Here is an 18,250-nt window from a genome sequence, read left to right on the forward strand (position 1 = left end):
ACAAATTCTGTATGGGTCATGGGTGCTAAGTAATTTAACAATATGTTTTCTCTTGTGTTTGGTTTGTAATGACTTTATTCTTTTTTTAAATTTTTGGTATCCATGTTTGGTCTATATTACCTTGCTGAGCCGGTTACATTTGAGTAACTAAAATAAAAAGGGGTTTTGTGGATGATTCTAAAACAAAATAAAATATAGTTCTTTCCTTGGTCATGTCTTTGACGTTGAAATTTCCTAAGTTGTCTTGCTTAAATGTTGGTTTTTTAGCACAATTCATTAGAACCAGTGGTTTAGGAAGCCCGATTTAGTTTAGTTCCAGGATGAAATTGCGTGCTTAACAATGTTGTTAGCCCCATTCTGATGTAGGCGCATCTCATTACTAAATCATTTCAAAGGTCCAAGATTCTCCATATATTTTAAATGGTCAATTTTAATAATTTAGGATTATGTCTTAGTGGATAGAATTAGGTGTTTTATTAAATAAATGTTATAGTTTTTAGTCGGATATGTTAGAGAGTTAGAGGAAAGGGTTAATGATGTTAGTGTCGGTTTTAGAAAGGACAAAATTAGTAATAGAAATGCCATGTGGTCAATAATTAAAAGAATCTCATCAGAAAGTTGGTGGCAATTTTAGGAGTGTTCATAATGACAAAAAAATGGCTATGGAATAAAAGAAACCATTTCATATTCTTTCTATTTGGAGGAAAGTTGATTTTTTTTATAAAGCTAGTCTGATATGTAAGAAGAATATCCATGATTGCTGCATGGTATTGATGGTAAAACATCTTTCAGATTCATATTCTTAGCAGTTACAAGAATATCCATGATTGCTGCATGGTATTGATGGTAAAGCATCTTTCAGATTCCTATTCTTAGCAGTTACAAGAATATCTATGATTTCTGCATGGTATTGATGGTAAAACGTCTTTCAGATTCCTATTCTTAGATGGAAAAGAAAATGTTTTTATTACTACTGGACAGCAAGGCCAGTCAGACTTTGGTTATTAAAAAGCCAATCTTTTATGTAAAAAAGGATTCAAACTTGGGGAGGAATGGGAAGTTTTATGTCTCCTTTGGTCTCCTGTGTTTTTTTTTCAAAATTATGGTTCTACTATTATGCTGCATATATTTCTCATGGCAATCAGTTTAGGGAATAACAATTGCAGAAAAATGTACTTTGATGTGGGGTCAATATCTCGAGTTTGAACTGTTGGATTTCTCTCAAATTTTTAGATGCTGCTTGAAACTTAGTTACACCAAATATCAACGGTTGGATTGAGTAAATCTTTTCTGGTTCAAAAGTTATTCATGTCTGAGTGCGGTTCTATCCGAAGGCAGCAAGAAGATATTTTGGAGGATTTTATTTTCAAAGTTTTGTTTATTGAATCTGATTTTAGTCTGTGATCCTGAAGGTTGTAGATGCCCCTTGAAGCAACTCAGTTGAGTGACTGATTCCTCATGATGCAGGCGCATCTCATTACTAAATCATTTCAAAGGTCCAAGATTCTCCATATATTTTAAATGGTCAATTTTAATAATTTAGGATTATGTCTTAGTGGATAGAATTAGGTGTTTTATTAAATAAATGTTATAGTTTTTAGTCGAATATGTTAGAGAGTTAGAGGAAAGGGTTAATGATGTTAGTGTCAGTTTTAGAAAGGATAAAATTAGTAATAGAAATGTCATGTGGTCAATAATTAAAAGAATCTCATCAGAAAGTTGGTGGCAATTTTAGGAGTGTTCATAATGACAAAAAAATGGCTATGGAATAAAAGAAACTGTTTCATATTCTTTCTATTTGAAGGAAAGTCGATTTTCTTTAAAAAGTCAGTCTAATATGTAAGAAGAATATCCATGATTGCTGCATGGTATTGATGGTAAAACATCTTTCAGATTCTTATTCTTAGTAGTTACAAGAATATCCATGATTGCTGCATGGTATTGATGGTAAAGCATCTTTCAGATTCCTATTCTTAGCAGTTACAAGAATATCCATGATTGCTGCATGGTATTGATGGTAAAACGTCTTTCAGATTCCTATTCTTAGATGGAAAAGAAAATGTTTTTATTACTACTGGACAACAAGGCCAGTCAAACTTTGGTTATTAAAAAGCCAATCTTTTATGTAAAGAAGGATTCGAACTTGGGGAGGAATGGGAAGTTTTATGTCTCCTTTGGTCTCCTGTGTTTTTTTTCAAGATTATGGTTCTACTGTTATGCTTCATATATTTCTCATGGCAATCAGTTTAGGGAATAAAAATTGCAGAAAAATGTACTCTGATGCGGGGTCAATATATTTGGTTTGAACTGTTGGATTTCTCTCAAATTTTTATATGTTGTTTGAAACCTAGTTACGCCAAATATCAACAGTTGGATTGAGTAAATCTTTTCTGGTTTGAAAGTTATTCATGTCTGAGTACGGGTCTATCCAAAGGCAGCAAGAAGATATTTTGGAGGATTTTATTTTCAAAGTTTTGTTTATTGAATCTGATTTTAGTGTGTGATCCTGAAGGTTGTAGATGCCCCTTGAAGCAACTCAGTTGAGTGACTGATTCCTCATGAGTTTTTCAAGGTGTGGCTTTGCATCATTTTTGGTATCAGAGCTCAGCAAAAGGTTTAGGAAAAAGTAGTTGTGTATATGTTTGTGTGATTGTGAAAGATTGAGAGAAATAGTCTAAGAAGAAGTCCAGGAGAGTAGATAAGAAGAAAATAACCTAGCTGAGGAATGATGGGACAAGAAGAAGCAGCTTTATTGTATCTTTTTAGAAGGTATCGGCAGAGAAAGGATTCTAAACAGAAGGAGATAGAGGAAAAGAAGAAAAGAGAGAAAGAAGAAAGGAGAAAACAAAGAGAAGAGCTAAGCAAGATAGAAGAGGAGATAAAAAATTTGAGAAGGAGACTTGAGGAGAATGATGCTAAGTCGAAAGAGAATAAAGCTAAGTTGAAAGAAGTGCAGCAAGAACACAAAGTGCAGCAAGTATCTCTTGACGAGAGCAGTAACAAGACAAGCCCTATTGGATTTGAATGCAAACAATTTGTGGTTGGAATAGTAACATGTCCTTTGAAAATAGAGAAGAGTACAATGCTGGAAGGTACTCCTATGAAAAAGATTTTGGAGGCTGAGGATAAGAAGGAAGAAGTGATTCAAAGCACACAAGTAGAGGATGAAGAGTTAGATCAAGAAGAGAAAAACAATCCATTAGAAGGGCATAGACAGCAGGTGAATGTTGGTGTAGAGACTAAGAGTGAACAACAAGAGGTTGTTGTTGAACCTTGTGAGGAAAAGGTTCTTGTAGATGAAGAAGAGTTGGTGACAGGTGTGGTTGCAGACAATATTTTCCTAGATGATGGAGATGTTGACACAAATGATCAGAAAGGAAAAGATGTAGTGCAAAGATCAGATGTCGAAGAGAAGACTATTGATGACAAGAATGAAGTATTTGTTGATCATTATGATGCTCTAGAGATATACAAACAAGAAGCAGATGTTGGTATGATAATTTGGTATTTTTATGCAGGTGATATGAGGTTGTTAAATATATTTGTTCCAAGATTCGACACAGGTACCATGGAAGGTATTCATTCTACAGTTTGGAATTAGAATGTTCTGGCAAGCGGCATCAATTCCATCATTCTTATGGTGACATTATTGCTTACATACAATTGGAAACTCTGGAAAAGGATTGCAGAAATTCAATGGGACTTGAATTTTTCTATCCCTGGGAGTATGATGCAGGGGCATCTCATTACTAAATCATTTCAAAGGTCCAAGATTCTCCATGTATTTTAAATGGTCAATTTTAATAATTCAGGATTATGTCTTAGTGGATAGAATTAGGTGTTTTATTAAATAAATGTTATAGTTTTTAGTCAGATATGTTAGAGAGTTAGAGGAAAGGGTTAATGGTGTTAGTGTTGGTTTTATAAAGGATAAAAATAGTAATAGAAATGCCATGTGGTCAATAATTAAAAGAATCTCATCAAAAAGTTGGTGGCAATTTTAAGAGTGTTCATAATGACAAAAAAATGGCTATGGAATAAAAGAAACCGTTTCATATTCTTTCTATTTGGAGGAAAGTCAGTTTTCTTTAAAAAGCCAGTCTGATATGTAAGAAGAATATCCATGATTGCTGCATGGTATTGATGGTAAAGCATCTTTTAGATTCCTATTCTTAGCAGTTACAAGAATATTCATGATTGTTACATGGTATTGATGGTAAAGCATCTTTTAGATTCCTATTCTTAGCAGTTACAAGAATATCCATGATTGCTGCATGGTATTGATGGTAAAACATCTTTTAGATTCCTATTCTTAGATGGAAAAGAAAACGTTTTTATTACTACTGGACAGCAAGGTCAGTCAGACTTTGGTTATTAAAAAGCCAATATTTTATGTAAAAAATGATTCGAACTTGGGGAGGAATGGGAAGTTTTATGTCTCCTTTAGTCTCCTGTGTTTTTTTTTCAACATTATGATTCTACTGTTATGCTTCATATATTTCTCATGGCAATTAGTTTAGGGAATAACAATTGCAGAAAAATGTACTCTGATGCGGGGTCAATATTTTGGGTTTGAACCGTTGGATTTCTCTCAAAGTTTTATATGTTGTTTGAAACCTAGTTATGCCAAATATCAACGGTTGGATTGAGTAAATATATTCTGGTTTGAAAGTTATTCATGTCTGAGTGCGGGTCTATCCGAAGGCAGCAAGAAGATATTTTGGGAGATTTTATTTTCAAAGTTTTGTTTATTGAATCTAATTTTAGTGTGTGATCCTGAAGGTTGTAGATGCCCCTTGAAGCAACTCAGTTGAGTGACTGATTCCTCATGAGTTTTCCAAGATGTGGCTCTGCATCACATTCAATCTTGCAACACCTTTGCTTTGTTGGCTAAATTTTGATAAGGAATGACTTGATTGTCTCCGTAGTAGGGTAAAAATTCTGTTTTCCTCCAACGCATTTTTCAGATTTTTGAAAAGAAAGCCTCAATTATAATGCTTTAGATATATCATACAAACTATAGATTTGGTTAAAAGAATTAATTCTAATAACTGCTGACCTGATTGTAAACTTCAGATTGAAACAGTGACTTATTAATTAAAAATTATTGGTTTGAAATTGAGAGCATTGTTTTTTTTATGCCAAACTCGTGCTAATGTTTACTTCTCAAACTGGTTGTGAAAATGTTTTCAATTTAGTATGGTGATCATTGCACTCTTACTGTAATAAAATCTACTTTTATATTATTATTATTATTATTCCTTGTTTGAACAGTGAATGAAAAAGAAAGTGCTTAAAGAAGAACTAGTTATTTTTGCAATTGGTATTGTATTATGTTATTTTACTAAGCATTATGTTTCAATTATTATGTTGAAATCAAGACACATTTTTCCTCTTGGTATAAATCTCAATTTTTTTTTTAATTTTTTTTTTAGAATTTGGGAATGGTGCTGAATGTGAGGAAAAAGAGGAGGGTAGTTACGAAAACTATTTTTAGTTTTCCTTAAGTATTACGTACCAGTATTTTACACTAATTGGTTCATGATGCTTGGCCAAGCTTGGTAAAAATGTTTATGCATATGATTGAGATGCATTGGTTATATTATGTTTTTTTCCCTCCTCCACATCCTTGTGTATGTTTCTACTAGACATATGTGAAAGTAGATTAGGCACATAGGCTACACCAAATCCTTCTGATCCAATTGTGCTGAGTTGCTAACCTTCTTTTGCTAGGGTTGGGTAGTTCTCCTTAACTGCAGAACCTCAGGGAGTTAACCACTCCATGGTTGGGCAGTTAAAGCACCTGGACCACTCTTTCATCTCATGATAGCAGATGGACATTGTTCCGATGGCTCAGAGATGAGATTTCATGCAGATGGACACTAAGGTTTGATGGCGTGTTATTTTATGTGATTTATGTTATATATATGCTTTATATCATATGATGTAATGAATATACATTCATATTTGACGTGCAGGGCAACATAGTTTTGGCAAAAGATGTTATATTCATATGATTCATTTTCAACATTTATACCTTACTTTTGTATATGGTATCGATATGTGATCGACTTTTTGTAAGATCAAGTGTATTAGAAAGAATGATGATATGTAGTAATGATTGTGTTTCTAGTCATTCTCGACTATTTGTCGATATGTATAGATTTTCCATCTGAGAAATTGGATATTGGATTATATTTTTTTTTGTGAATAATAAAATTGACCCTTGACCATTCAATTTTCATGTTTTTTCGCATTTATTTTCACATCTTGGAGTTGTTTTCTTATCTAGCAATTGTTGTGGATTTCAGTCATTACATGTGGTATCATAGCTGTGTTAAACACTAGGACCTAAGGTCTTACTTATGCTAATGTTGCGTAGTTTAGTCTTGGTACAGGAGTAACCTTTCATCATGTATTCTCATAGAGGAAATAGGGGTGGTGACAACAGTGGTCCTCAAGATGAGCCTCAAAACCAAAGGCTTGACCAAATTTTGGCACTCCTCACTCAGCAAGGATAGCACATGGATGACATAGAAAATTCCATAAGAGGACGACAGGCTAAGGAGGATGAGCACAGAGAAACCTTGCGTTAGTAGGAAGAATCACTAAAAAAAAGAGAGGAGGACCAAATGCTTGAGGCTCAGAGGAAATAGGAGGAAGATCAAAGGATTGAAGATCAGAAGAAGGAAGAAGCTAACCGTAGAATGGTTGGACTAGTTCATGATAGGGTCCAAATAGCAGAAGATCTCAGCAAGGACCTCAAGAAGGTCACACCTCCTACCTTTAATGGTAAGACTAAAGGTGAAGAAGTAGAAGCTTGGATAGCCACCATGGAAAAATATTTTCATGTTTGTAATTTCACCGGGAAGTTTAGAGTAGTATGGGCTACTTTTCAGTTGGTTGGTAAAGTGGCAACATGGTGGGAAAATGTTATGGCGGAGAAGAAGCTACAACATGGTGAGATATCATGGGAAAACTTCCTGCAGTGTTTTCGTAAGCAATGGTTACCTCAGCTATTTTATGATAAGAAGGCTTCAGAGTTCTATAAGCTGATTTAGGGAGTCATGTTAGTCACACAGTATCATGAACGATTTTTCCATCTGGTTAAATACATTCCTCAGTACCAGAATGATGCCTTTTTTAGGACTCACAAGTTCATCATGGGGTTGTGCCCCAAAATCTATAATGAGGTGGAGATGCATGAGCTAGAGTCTATGGACTATGCATTGAGAAAGGCATTGAAACATGAACGACGGTTGAAAGATACAGCTCCAGTAAAAGCCTACAACAACTGATCTTTCAAGAGAAAATTTTAGGATAATAATAAACAATAGGTCGGTCGACAGCAGATGAATAACATAAAAGGAAAAGGACAACAAGATTCTTAGAAGGGCAATAACAGGAATTTCCAAGGTTAGAACAGGGATAGAGGAGGTAACAACAACAGGAATAATAATGGTAACTATAACAGGAATTGGAACAGAAATGATAAATCAACAACTCAAATAGGACCTCATGATGGTTGCTTTGTATGTGGAGGTAATCACTATGCAGCTCTATGCCCTCAACGGAGTGCGCCTAGGAATGGACCAAAGGTTCAACACCAGATTCATGCAACTGTGGACCATAGGCAAGCAAAATTTTAGGCAGCTCCTTTGCAGTTAACTGGTAAGCTTTATGGTTGTGAAGTTTCCATTTTGATTGATACTGGTGCTACAGAGTCTTTTCTAGATCCTAGTGTAGTAGTTAAACTTCCAATTAGAGCTGGTTACATGAAAAACCCCTGGTTAGTTGAGTATGGAAATCAGACAAAGCGTCGAGTAGAGCAATGTCTATCCTATAGTGAGTTAGAACTTCCAACCTTTCACACACAAGTAAATCTATATGTAGCTCCACTTGGGTCATATGATGTCATACTTGGTATAAATTGGCTTACTGAGCATAAGGCTATAGTAAATTGTAAAGATAAGCTAGTTGAATGCCTGGATGACTTTGGAAATCTAGTAATAGTGAACGGGATTAAGAGGCCAATAGTGCTTAGGCATATCTTAGCTATGCAGTTGAAAAAGACTAAGAGGAAGGGTTGTCAACTTTTTGTTGCACATGTGAAAGATCTTGAAGATCTTATACCTTCCATAGAGGATTACCCAATATTGCAGGAGTTTCAAGATGTCTTTCCTAAAGAATTACCCGAGTTACCACCTAAGAGAGAGTTTGATTTCTCCATTGATATTAAGCTAGGAGTTGAGCCACAATCTAAGGCACCTTATAGGATGACCACTACCAAGATGTATGAACTCAAGGTTCAATTGCAAGAGTTGTTGGACAAAGGATTTATACGTCCAAGTGTGTCACCATGGGGAGCACCAGTGATTTTTGTAAAGAAAAAGGATGGAACCTTGCACCTATGCATTGATTACAGGATCTTAAACAAGGTTACCATAAAGAACAGATATCCATTAGCTAAGGTGTTTTCAAAGATAGATCTATGATCTGGGTATCATCAACTTCGGATTAAGGACAAAGACATAGCTAAGACAACATTCAGAACACGGTACGGGCACTTTGAGTTTGTAGTTTTTCTTTTTGGTCTTACGAATGCATCTGCAGCATTCATGAATTTGATGAACAATGTGTTTCGAGATTGTCTGGATAAGTTTGTTGAAATCTTCATTGATGACATTCTTATTTATTCAAAATCTATGGAAGAGCATGATGAGCACTTGCATATTGTCTTGCAACGCCTTCATGATAGGAAGTTATATGCCAAGCTTACCAATTGCACATTTTATCATAAACAAATTAACTACCTTGGTCACATCATCACTGTTGATGGAGTTTCAGTGGATCCTTCCAAGATTAAGGCTATTCTTAAATGGCTGATTCCTCAAAATGTGAGTGAAATTTGGAGCTTCATGGGTTTGGTAGGCTATTATGAGAAATTTGTAGAGGGGTTTTCGAAAATTGCAGCACCTATTACCTCACTACAACAAAAAGGGAAGAGATATATATGGACTAAAGAGTGTGATAGAGATTTTCAGTTGTTGAAACAAAAGCTCACCTCCGCTCCTATTCTTGTGATTCTCGATCCAAACTTGCATTTCACTGTGATAACCGATGCTTCAGGTGATGGTTTAGGTGGAGTTTTGATGCAAGAAGGTAGAGTTGTAGCTTATGAGTCTTCTAACCTAAAGCAACATGAAGTTAATTATGCACCTCATGATCTTGAGTTGGCTGCCATTATTCATGCATTACAGATGTGGAGGCATTACCTTATTGGTAAACCGTTTGAGCTGAAAATAGATCACATTGGTTTGAGATACATCTTTACTCAACCAAATTTGAATGCCAAACAAAGGTGTTGGCTCAAATTCCTTAGTGAGTATGATTTTGGTATTGAGTACATTAAAGGTAAGAAGAATAGGGTGGCTGATGCTTTGAGCAGAAGAAGACATATACTTGCTATATCTACTACTAGAACATGACTGAAAGAGCATGTTATTGAAAACCTTGCAGGTGATGATCATTATGAGATGGTTGAAGCCACATTGCACACAGATCCATCTGATCACCATTTTGATGGATACAATTTTGACACAAAGGGTCTTCTAAGATATTAGGGTCATATGTATATTCCCAACTGTACAGGGTTGAGGAAAATTGTGATAGACGAAATGCATAGTACTCCTTATTTGGGTCACCTAGGAGTGACTAAGATGGTTGTAGATATGAGGCCACTTTATTTTTGGCCAGGATTAAAGCGTGATGTGATCGCTTTTGTTGCCCAGTGTTTAGAATGCCAGCGAGTTAAGGCTGAGCATATTCATCCGGCTAGATTGTTGTATCCTCATGATATACCAAAGTACAAATGGAAAGTGATTTCTATGGATTTTATATAGGGTTTGGCTATGACTAGGCAGAGGCATGATGTGATATTAGTTGTGGTCGATAAGTTGACCAAGGTTGCACATTTTATACCAGGGAGTTTGAAGGATGGATCATTGGCATTGGCCAAGAAGTTTGTGCAAGAGGTATTTAGGCTACATGGTGTACCTAAGACTATCATCTTTGATAGGGACACGAGAATGATGTCAAGGTTTTGGACAACATTGAATGCTTCATTGGGAACTCAGTTAAATTTTAGTACTTCTTATCATCCACAAACTGATGGTCAGACAGAGAGGGTGAATCAGGTTGTAGAAGATTTACTTCGTATGTATTGCATGGATCATCAGTATAATTTGGAAGAATACCTACCTTTGGTTGAGTTCACATATAATAATTCTTATCATGCATCTTTGGGAATGGCTCCTTTTGAGGCACTTTATGGGCATAAATGTCATACACCTATCAGTTGGGATAGAGTGGAGGATCGAATTGTGATTGGTCTTGAGATGCTTAGGGAGATGGAAGAACAAACAGTTATGATTCAAGCTTTCCTGAAGGAAGCCGTAGACAGGCAAAAGAGTTATGCAGATAGAAAATGTACTTTTAGATAGTTTCAGGTTGGGAACAAGGTTTTCCTACGTGTGCATCCACATAAGAGTTCAATCTCTTTTGGCAAGTCTTCTAAGCTTGCGCCAAGATATGTTGGACCTTTTGATGTTTTGGAAGTCATAAGTCCTGTGGCTTATCGACTTGCTCTACCACCATCTCTGGGCCGTATCCATAATGTTTTTCATGTTTCTTTGCTGAAGCCATATCATCCTGATGCTTCTCATATTCTTGATTGGTGTGCCTTGCAAGTTCAGGATCCAGGGGTGGTGCAGGTGTTACCTACATGCCTCGTAGATGAGCATACTATCTGAGTGCATTGCAGAGACATCTTGTAGTATAAGGTCCAATGGGACTAGTTCTCTGTTGACAGTGCTACGTGGGAGGATGCTGATGTTATGCATCAGTCCTTTCCAAATCTTTTTACTTAGATTAGTACATTTTTTTCTATTGCAGTTCTTTTATGTTATGTTGAACATTAGATATTATGGACATTGGGTCAATGTCTCTTCCTAGTGGGGAGGGATTTCATGACTCAATTTTTGACATGCTTTTTATATAGACTTAATTGTGTGATTGACCTTTTGACTAAGACTATGTATGACTCGACTTGAGTCAAATACTTTATAGACTTTGAGTAAAATTTTATCATATATGTTATTAGATGGTAATGTTAATTATTTTGCAATTTTGATAAGTCATTATATGTTAAGCTTATGAGATATCAACATCATAGTTAAAATTGTGATTTCATGTATATGTTTATATCTGATGATAAATGTTGAATGTTTAAAAATTTGTATTTAAGATGTTATTTATTTTTCATGACGATGATGTTACTCACTCAATGGATGATGTCAATTTTGTGAGTGTGCAGGTACTAAAGGCAGAAGGGTGGTTGAGGTAGAGGAGTTTAGCTCCTTGGCAGGGTTGGCTCAGAATTTTTATGGTGTAGCCACACACACACACTTAAATTTTAACTGAATTTAAATTATTTTCTTTGAATTTTAATTTATCTAGATGACTTAAACATTGAAGTATTTATGAGTAGCATAAATGATTAAAAGATTTAGTTATTACTTCTTTTGAAAAAAAATTTAATAAATTATGTAGATCGTCTTTTTATTTTAAAAATTAAAATTAAAATTTAGATTTAAAAATAAATAGTATACTCTTAATTATTTTTATAAGCAATTATAAGCTCTAAGTGATAAATAGTTGCTTTCAATTGGGGAAACTTTAAATGATAACTAATAGTTTTCAAAGTTTAGGCGATAGAGAAGGAAGTGATCATGAGTTAGTTTAAAACTATTTTGAATAGAACTCTTAGATTTATGATGAAGGTACACTCTGATACCACTTGATGTAGTACGCTCTAATACCACTAATGAAGGGCCACACCAACCTTACCAACTCACAACCAAGAATGCAAAAATATGAAGACAAAGAGAGATAAAATGCTTCCCAAGAAATTTTATTAAATTTGAAAATCCTTAGCAATTACAATAACATTTCTACAAGGTCTCTCAAGATCCAATCCAAACCCAAGCTAGTCCAGATCCACACTTTGGTAGAAACCTCTGCGATCTCAACTTGTGCTTGCAAGCCACCAAGCAACCTCCTTGTTTCTAAACCGCAGTCACTAGCTCTTCTCCAACTTTATCCAAGATCCAAGTGTAAACTACCTCACATTCGATGCTCTGTCTACACTCACAACTCTACCATAATCTTGTTGTAAACTACCTCACATTCGGTGCTCTGTCCATAGACTTAGGAAAACTCACTCTTCACTTCCTCCTTCTCTTTCACACCTTGAAGCCTTCCAAGCTTTCCAAGCTACACCTTCCACAACTTTCAACTTTCCAAGCTTTCCTTCCAAAGCTTCTACTTCCCAAGCTTCTCCTTCTCGAGCTTCTCCTTCTCGAGCTTCCACTTCTCAAGCTTCTACTCCTCAAGCTTTCACTTCTCAAGCTTTCACTTCTCAAGCTTCTCCTTCTCAAGCTTCTTCTTGAGCTTGATTAGAAATGCTCATATGCATTGCTTAAAAAGGCACTTACCACCCCATGCATGACTTATCCACAACCTTCTAGAATTCCTCCACAACCTTCTACAACTTCCACAACTTTCTACAATATTCATAACTTTCTAGAATTCTACCCACACACCTCGATAAGTGGAATGACAACCATTTTTATTTTTTATTTTTTCTATTATGCCACCTATGCACCTTGAAAATAGAAATCTTCTTTTTCTTTCTTTTCTCCTTTTTCCCCCTTTTTAAATTTTTTTATTATTTCTCCTCTAATTTTTGTCACTTTCTCTCTCCTCCACAATTTTTTTTTTTCAATTTTTTTCCCAATAATTTCCCCATGCAAGATGCTCTTGCATCAATTTAATTTTTTTTAAATATCATTAGCCAAGTGGCAACTTTTTTCTGGTGATTAATTTGTTAGCTGCAAATTTTATGCATCATCTCCTCGCATGAAGAGCAGACTGAACTTTTATACAAGAGAACAAGCAGATTTAGGGGGTCGAACTGGAACAAATGGAGAGGGGAACGATTTTATTAGGGAGCAAAGCTGATTTCTTTTGAGGGGGGAGAAAAATTATTTTAATATGGAGGAAGGTTTAAATGATTTTAAGGGAGGGCAGTAGATTTAGGACAGGAAGGGAATTTCTAAATAGCAGAAGAAAACGCAACAAGATCACAATCTAGAAGAAGGTGAATTAGGTCAGTAACCAAACAAGAACAATAGCAGTGATGATTTGTGGTAGTCTACACAATCAGCAAGGGCATCTCTGTTGCTAAGAAAGAGGTAGGCATTTTTTTTTAAAGAAATATGTAATCAAGAAGTCTGTATTACGAATTCTGTATGGGTCATGGGTGCTAAGTAATTTAACAATATGTTTTCTCTTGTGTTTGGTTTCTAATGAGTTTATTCTTTTTTTTAATTTTTGGTATCCATGTTTGGTCTATATTACCTTGCTAAGCCAGTTACATTTGAGTAACTAAAATAAAAAGGGGTTTTGTGGATGATTCTAAAAATAAAAAAATATAGTTCTTTCCTTGGTCATGCCTTTGACGTTGGAATTTCCTGAGTTGTCTTGCTTAAATGTTGATCTTTTAGCACAATTCATTAGAACCGGTGGTTTAGGAAGCCAGATTTAGTTTAGTTCTAGGATGAAATTGCGTGCTTAACAATGCTGTTAGCGCCATTCAATCTTGCAACACCTTTGCTTTGTCGGCTAAATTTTGATAAGGAATGACTTGATTGTCTCCGTAGTAGGGTAAAAATTTTGTTTTCATCCAACGCATTTTTCAGATTTTTGAAAAGAAAGCCTCAATTATAATGCTTTTGATATATCATACAAACTATAGATTTGGTTAAAAGAATCAATTCTTATAACTGCTGACCTGATTGTAAACTTCAGATTGAAACAGTGACTTATTAATTAAAAATTATAGGTTTGAAATCGAGAGCTTTTTTTTTTAATGCCAAACTCATGCTAGTGTTTACTTCTCAAACTGGCTGTGAAAATGTTTTCAATTTAGTATGGTGATCATTGCACTCTTACTGTAATAAAATCTACTTTTAGATTATTATTATTATTCCTCATTTGAACAGTGAATGAAAAAGAAAGTGCTTAAAGAAGAACTAGTTATTTTTGCAATTGGTATTGTATTATGTTATTTTACTAAGCATTATGTTTCAATTATTATGTTGAAATAAAGACACATTTTCCCTCTTGGTATAAATCTCATTTTTTTTTTTAAGAATTTGGGAAAGGTGCTGAATGTGGGGAAAAAGAGGAGGGTAGTTATGAAAACTATAGTTAGTTTTCCTTAAGTATTACCTACCAATATTTTACACTAACTGGTTCATGATGCTTGGCTAAGCCCGGTAAAAACGTTTATGCATATGATTGAGATGCATTGGTTATATTATGTTGTTTTCCCTCTGCCACATCCTTGTGTATGTTTCTACTAGACATATGTGTAAGTATATTAGGCACATAGGCTGCACCAGATCCTTCCGATCCAATTGTGCCGAGTTGCTAACCTTCTCGTGCTAGGGTCGGGTAGTTCTCCTTAATCGTAGAACCTCTGGGAGCTAACCACTCCATGGTTGGGCGATTAAAGCGCGTGGACCACTCTTTCATCTCATGATAGCGGATGGACATTGTTCTGATGGCCCAGAGATGAGATTTCATGCAGATAGACACTAAGGTTCGATGGCATGTTATTTTATGTGATTTATGTTATATATATATGTTTTATATCATATGATGTAATGAATATGCATTCATGTTTGAAGTGTAGGTCAACATAGTTTTGGAAAAAGATGTTATGTTCATATGATTCATTTCCAGTATTTATACCTTGCTTTTGTATATGGTATCAATATGTGATCGACTTTTTGTAAGATCAAGTGTATTAGAAAGAATGATGATATGTAATAATGATCATGTTTCCAGTCATTCTCAACTATTTGTCGATATGTATAGATTTTTCATCTGAGAAATTGGATATTGGATTATATTTTTTTATGTGAATAATAAAACCCTTGACCTTTCAATTTTCATTGTTTTCTGCATTTATTTCCGCATCTTGGAGTCATTTGCTTATCTAGCAATTATTGTGGATTTTAGTCATTACATGGTACCGATGGACTCATGGGATGATCTCCCACAAAACATCTACAGCTATATCAGATTTCCACAATCTATAGTTATTTGACTAACAAATTTTAAAAAAAAATCCCAATCTATCTATTTTATCGATATTTACAGCATTTGATTTTACAGTCCAAGCACAGATGAGAAATCTGACAAGAAAATTATAGTTGACGGGAACTTGGAATGGGAAAAACCCTTAATGATATATTTGAGGATTTTAGACGAAAGTACACCGGCAATTGTTTCTTCCTCGATCCTGATCCGATCGGGTTGCACCCAACGACCCTTGCTATTCTTGATCAGGCCTTTATTTGCATCCTGCCTCCAAAATGGAGGTACCAAATAATGATCTTTGAGGAAATGGAAGACCTTGTTCACCAGGGCTGGATCGTAGCCAAAAGTGAGGGCAAATCTGGACCTAGGGCCATGTTATCTAGCAAGCAGATGCAGCTGAGCTTCCAGGTTATGAAGACAAGCAGGATCATTCGTAGGCTTCAGAAAGGGTGAAATGTTGTGATCCAAAGCTAGTTGCGGGCCTGGCTTAACCATCACTCATTACCAAATGGTCTGACTGGAGTGGAAATGAGCGGCAAAGTAATAACCCCTTCTCATAGGCGGGAGTGCAAATTCAAAAATGAAATTCAAATCGAACTGCAGCTGTCCCTATCACCGTCTAACCGCAGTTGTCCCTATCACTCACGAGAGTTAAAAAGATCCATAACGGAAAATGGAATAGGGACAAAATGTTGGATGGGCCCACACCAGCCACCTAAGCGGTCAAAGCTTAGTGTGTGATGGTTAAGCCAGGCCTTGAGGGCGATGCTGAACAAGGCTACATTTTTAGCATCCACCTGCGCCACAAAATAGTGATTATTTATACCGAGATCCACATGAGCACTGAAATTGGGGGATGATATTGCGGTATTCCAGGCTTTGCACACTATCTTGGCTCTCAACAACGATGGCAATGGAAGCCTTCCCAAAATCTCCTCAATCATGTCATCGTTCAAATCGGTACAATCTCTTTGTGGGGAGCAGTCTTTTTTATGGGAAATTGATGAGAACAATCTTGAAAGAGGAAGGCAACACATACGACTGGTATTGTTCTTTTGTCGTCCCTCTTTAATAGTTGGATAATTCTTCTCACCAATTTCTCTCGCCATATTGTTGGTTTGCTTTCACATATGAAATCCCAACAAAGACCATGTTTAAGTAGGCAATACCGATAGCTTCTATTAGAAGGGAAAAAAAAAGATACATGAAAAAAATAGCCTTTCTTAAATTAGGGGAAAAAAAAAGCCTCTGATAAACTTTTTTTGACAATTAGGAAAAAAAAATATAATAATACTTCTAACAAAATCAATAAAGCTGTTTTTTTACAATTAGAAAAAGATTTAAAAAATCTAAAATTGTAAAAAGTTATTTTTAAAAAAATAATTTGATCAAATAAAAATAATAGTTATTGGCTTACATTTGTTAAAAAATATTTAGAATTGTTTAAAGTTATTTTTCATTTATAAAAAGAAATTAATTTGATAAAACAAAATAATAGTTATTAGCTTACAATAATAAGTATTTTATTTTCTTATGCAAGAGCCTACAACACAATGGTAAATTGTGAGCCTCTTATCAAAGAGGTCTTGGGTTCAAATCTACTTGCGCTCACACTTAATAAATAATAATAATAATTAATCACAACACATAATAATTAATCTTGGCTTCGGCCTTTTACCAATCCAATAATAATTAATCACAACACATAATAATTAATCTTGGCTTCGGCCTTTTACAAATCCAAAAAAAAAAAAGTATTTTATATTCTTGTTGTGATGTTCTATTTTTTATTTATTTAGCCGATAGGCTATTTGTGGGAACTTTGTTCCCGGAAATTAAATTTTTAACGGAAAATTTGCAAAAGTTTGGCCAAAAAATTGAAAATATTTCCCGTTAATTATTTACCAGTCAATTTTTATCTCCCTCCACTTTTAACTCTTGTTTTGATATTTATAGTTGTTATCTTTACTTTTAACTATTGATTTTCTATTTCTATTTATTAGTTGTGATCTCCACAATAGCTCATGTTGTGATCTATTTAGTTAACTTTTGAATTTTTTAAATTGATTTAGATTTTAGTTTTTAAATTTTTAAAATTTTTTTTTATATTAGTTTAGTTTTATTTTTAAATTTATTTTTAAGTTTTTATAATTTATTTAATCAATAAAATATTTATTAGACATATTTATTTTTATTTCTCTTATCAATTTTCATAATAGAATTTTTGATGGTTTTTTTAAAAGATTATTTTTTTATATATTTAATAAATTTAATTTAAATAAATAGTATTTATTAAGTATCAGTAACATGAAAAAAGTCAGAGGTTTTCCTAAGTTGAAGAAGCTTGACAATATAATTTGCAAACAATGTCAGTTACACAAAATGACAAAGTCAAGTTTTAAGAGTAAGGCTCATATCTATAAAAGAATATTAGATATTATTCATACTGATTTGTGTGGACCAGTTGAAGTGCAAAGCTACAAATGATATAAGTATGTTATGCTGCTTGTAGATGATTATTTTATGTTTTCGAAACAAAAATATGATACTTTTTAAATTTTTAAGTGGTACTTAGCAAGAATTGAGAAAGAAACAAGTAAATTCCTAAAATGTTTGAGATCTGACAAAGGAGGAGATTTTTTATCAAATGAGTTTGAGGTATTTTGTATTTATTAACCTATTTAAAAGAATTTAGTAAATATTATGTTATTTAAATTAAAATTATTAATACTCCAATTTGTTCACATAAGATTATAATTTAAATATTCACTTTTAGCTTTTGTTTTTCTTTTCTTATTTCTTAAAAAAATAATTACTTGTGATCTCCACATTAGATCATTAGATTATTTTGTGATCTCTATTTGTTAAACTTTTGATTTTATAAATTGATTTAGATTTTAGTTTTTAAAAAACTTTAAATTATATTTTATATTAGTTTAGGTTTTTCTTTAAATAGTGTTCTTTCAGTTTCTATAATTTATTTAGTCAATACAATATTTGTTAGAGATCTCGCTATTTTTCT

General features: G+C 34.1%; 1 protein-coding gene across 1 annotated transcript; it reads left to right on the top strand.

The window, feature by feature from the left end:
* Positions 1–7,163: 7,163 nt before the first annotated feature.
* LOC149557369 (uncharacterized) lies at positions 7,164–9,623 on the top strand. The gene is made up of 4 exons (XM_089830238.1): positions 7,164–7,277; positions 7,650–8,349; positions 8,614–9,414; positions 9,520–9,623. Exons 1-4 carry the CDS (start codon positions 7,164–7,166, stop codon positions 9,621–9,623), a joined length of 1,719 nt encoding a protein of 572 aa, XP_089686364.1.
* The last annotated feature ends 8,627 nt before the right edge of the window (positions 9,624–18,250 follow it).

This window comes from Cupressus sempervirens, chromosome 5 (assembly GCF_028749045.1).
Source record: "Cupressus sempervirens isolate cs-2001-9-10 chromosome 5, ASM2874904v1, whole genome shotgun sequence".
Lineage (NCBI taxonomy): Eukaryota > Viridiplantae > Streptophyta > Pinopsida > Cupressales > Cupressaceae > Cupressus > Cupressus sempervirens.

Excerpts from the sequence above, each read along its gene's own strand:
- LOC149557369 (XM_089830238.1), top strand. The coding sequence starts at position 7,164 with ATGGGGTTGTGCCCCAAAATCTATAATGAGGTGGAGATGCATGAGCTA. Across the intron at positions 7,278-7,649 it reads GGTTGAAAGATACAGCTCCA|GCAGCTCCTTTGCAGTTAAC; the intron begins GTAAAAGCCTAC and ends GCAAAATTTTAG. Across the intron at positions 9,415-9,519 it reads TGGTATTGAGTACATTAAAG|GTGATGATCATTATGAGATG; the intron begins GTAAGAAGAATA and ends AAAACCTTGCAG.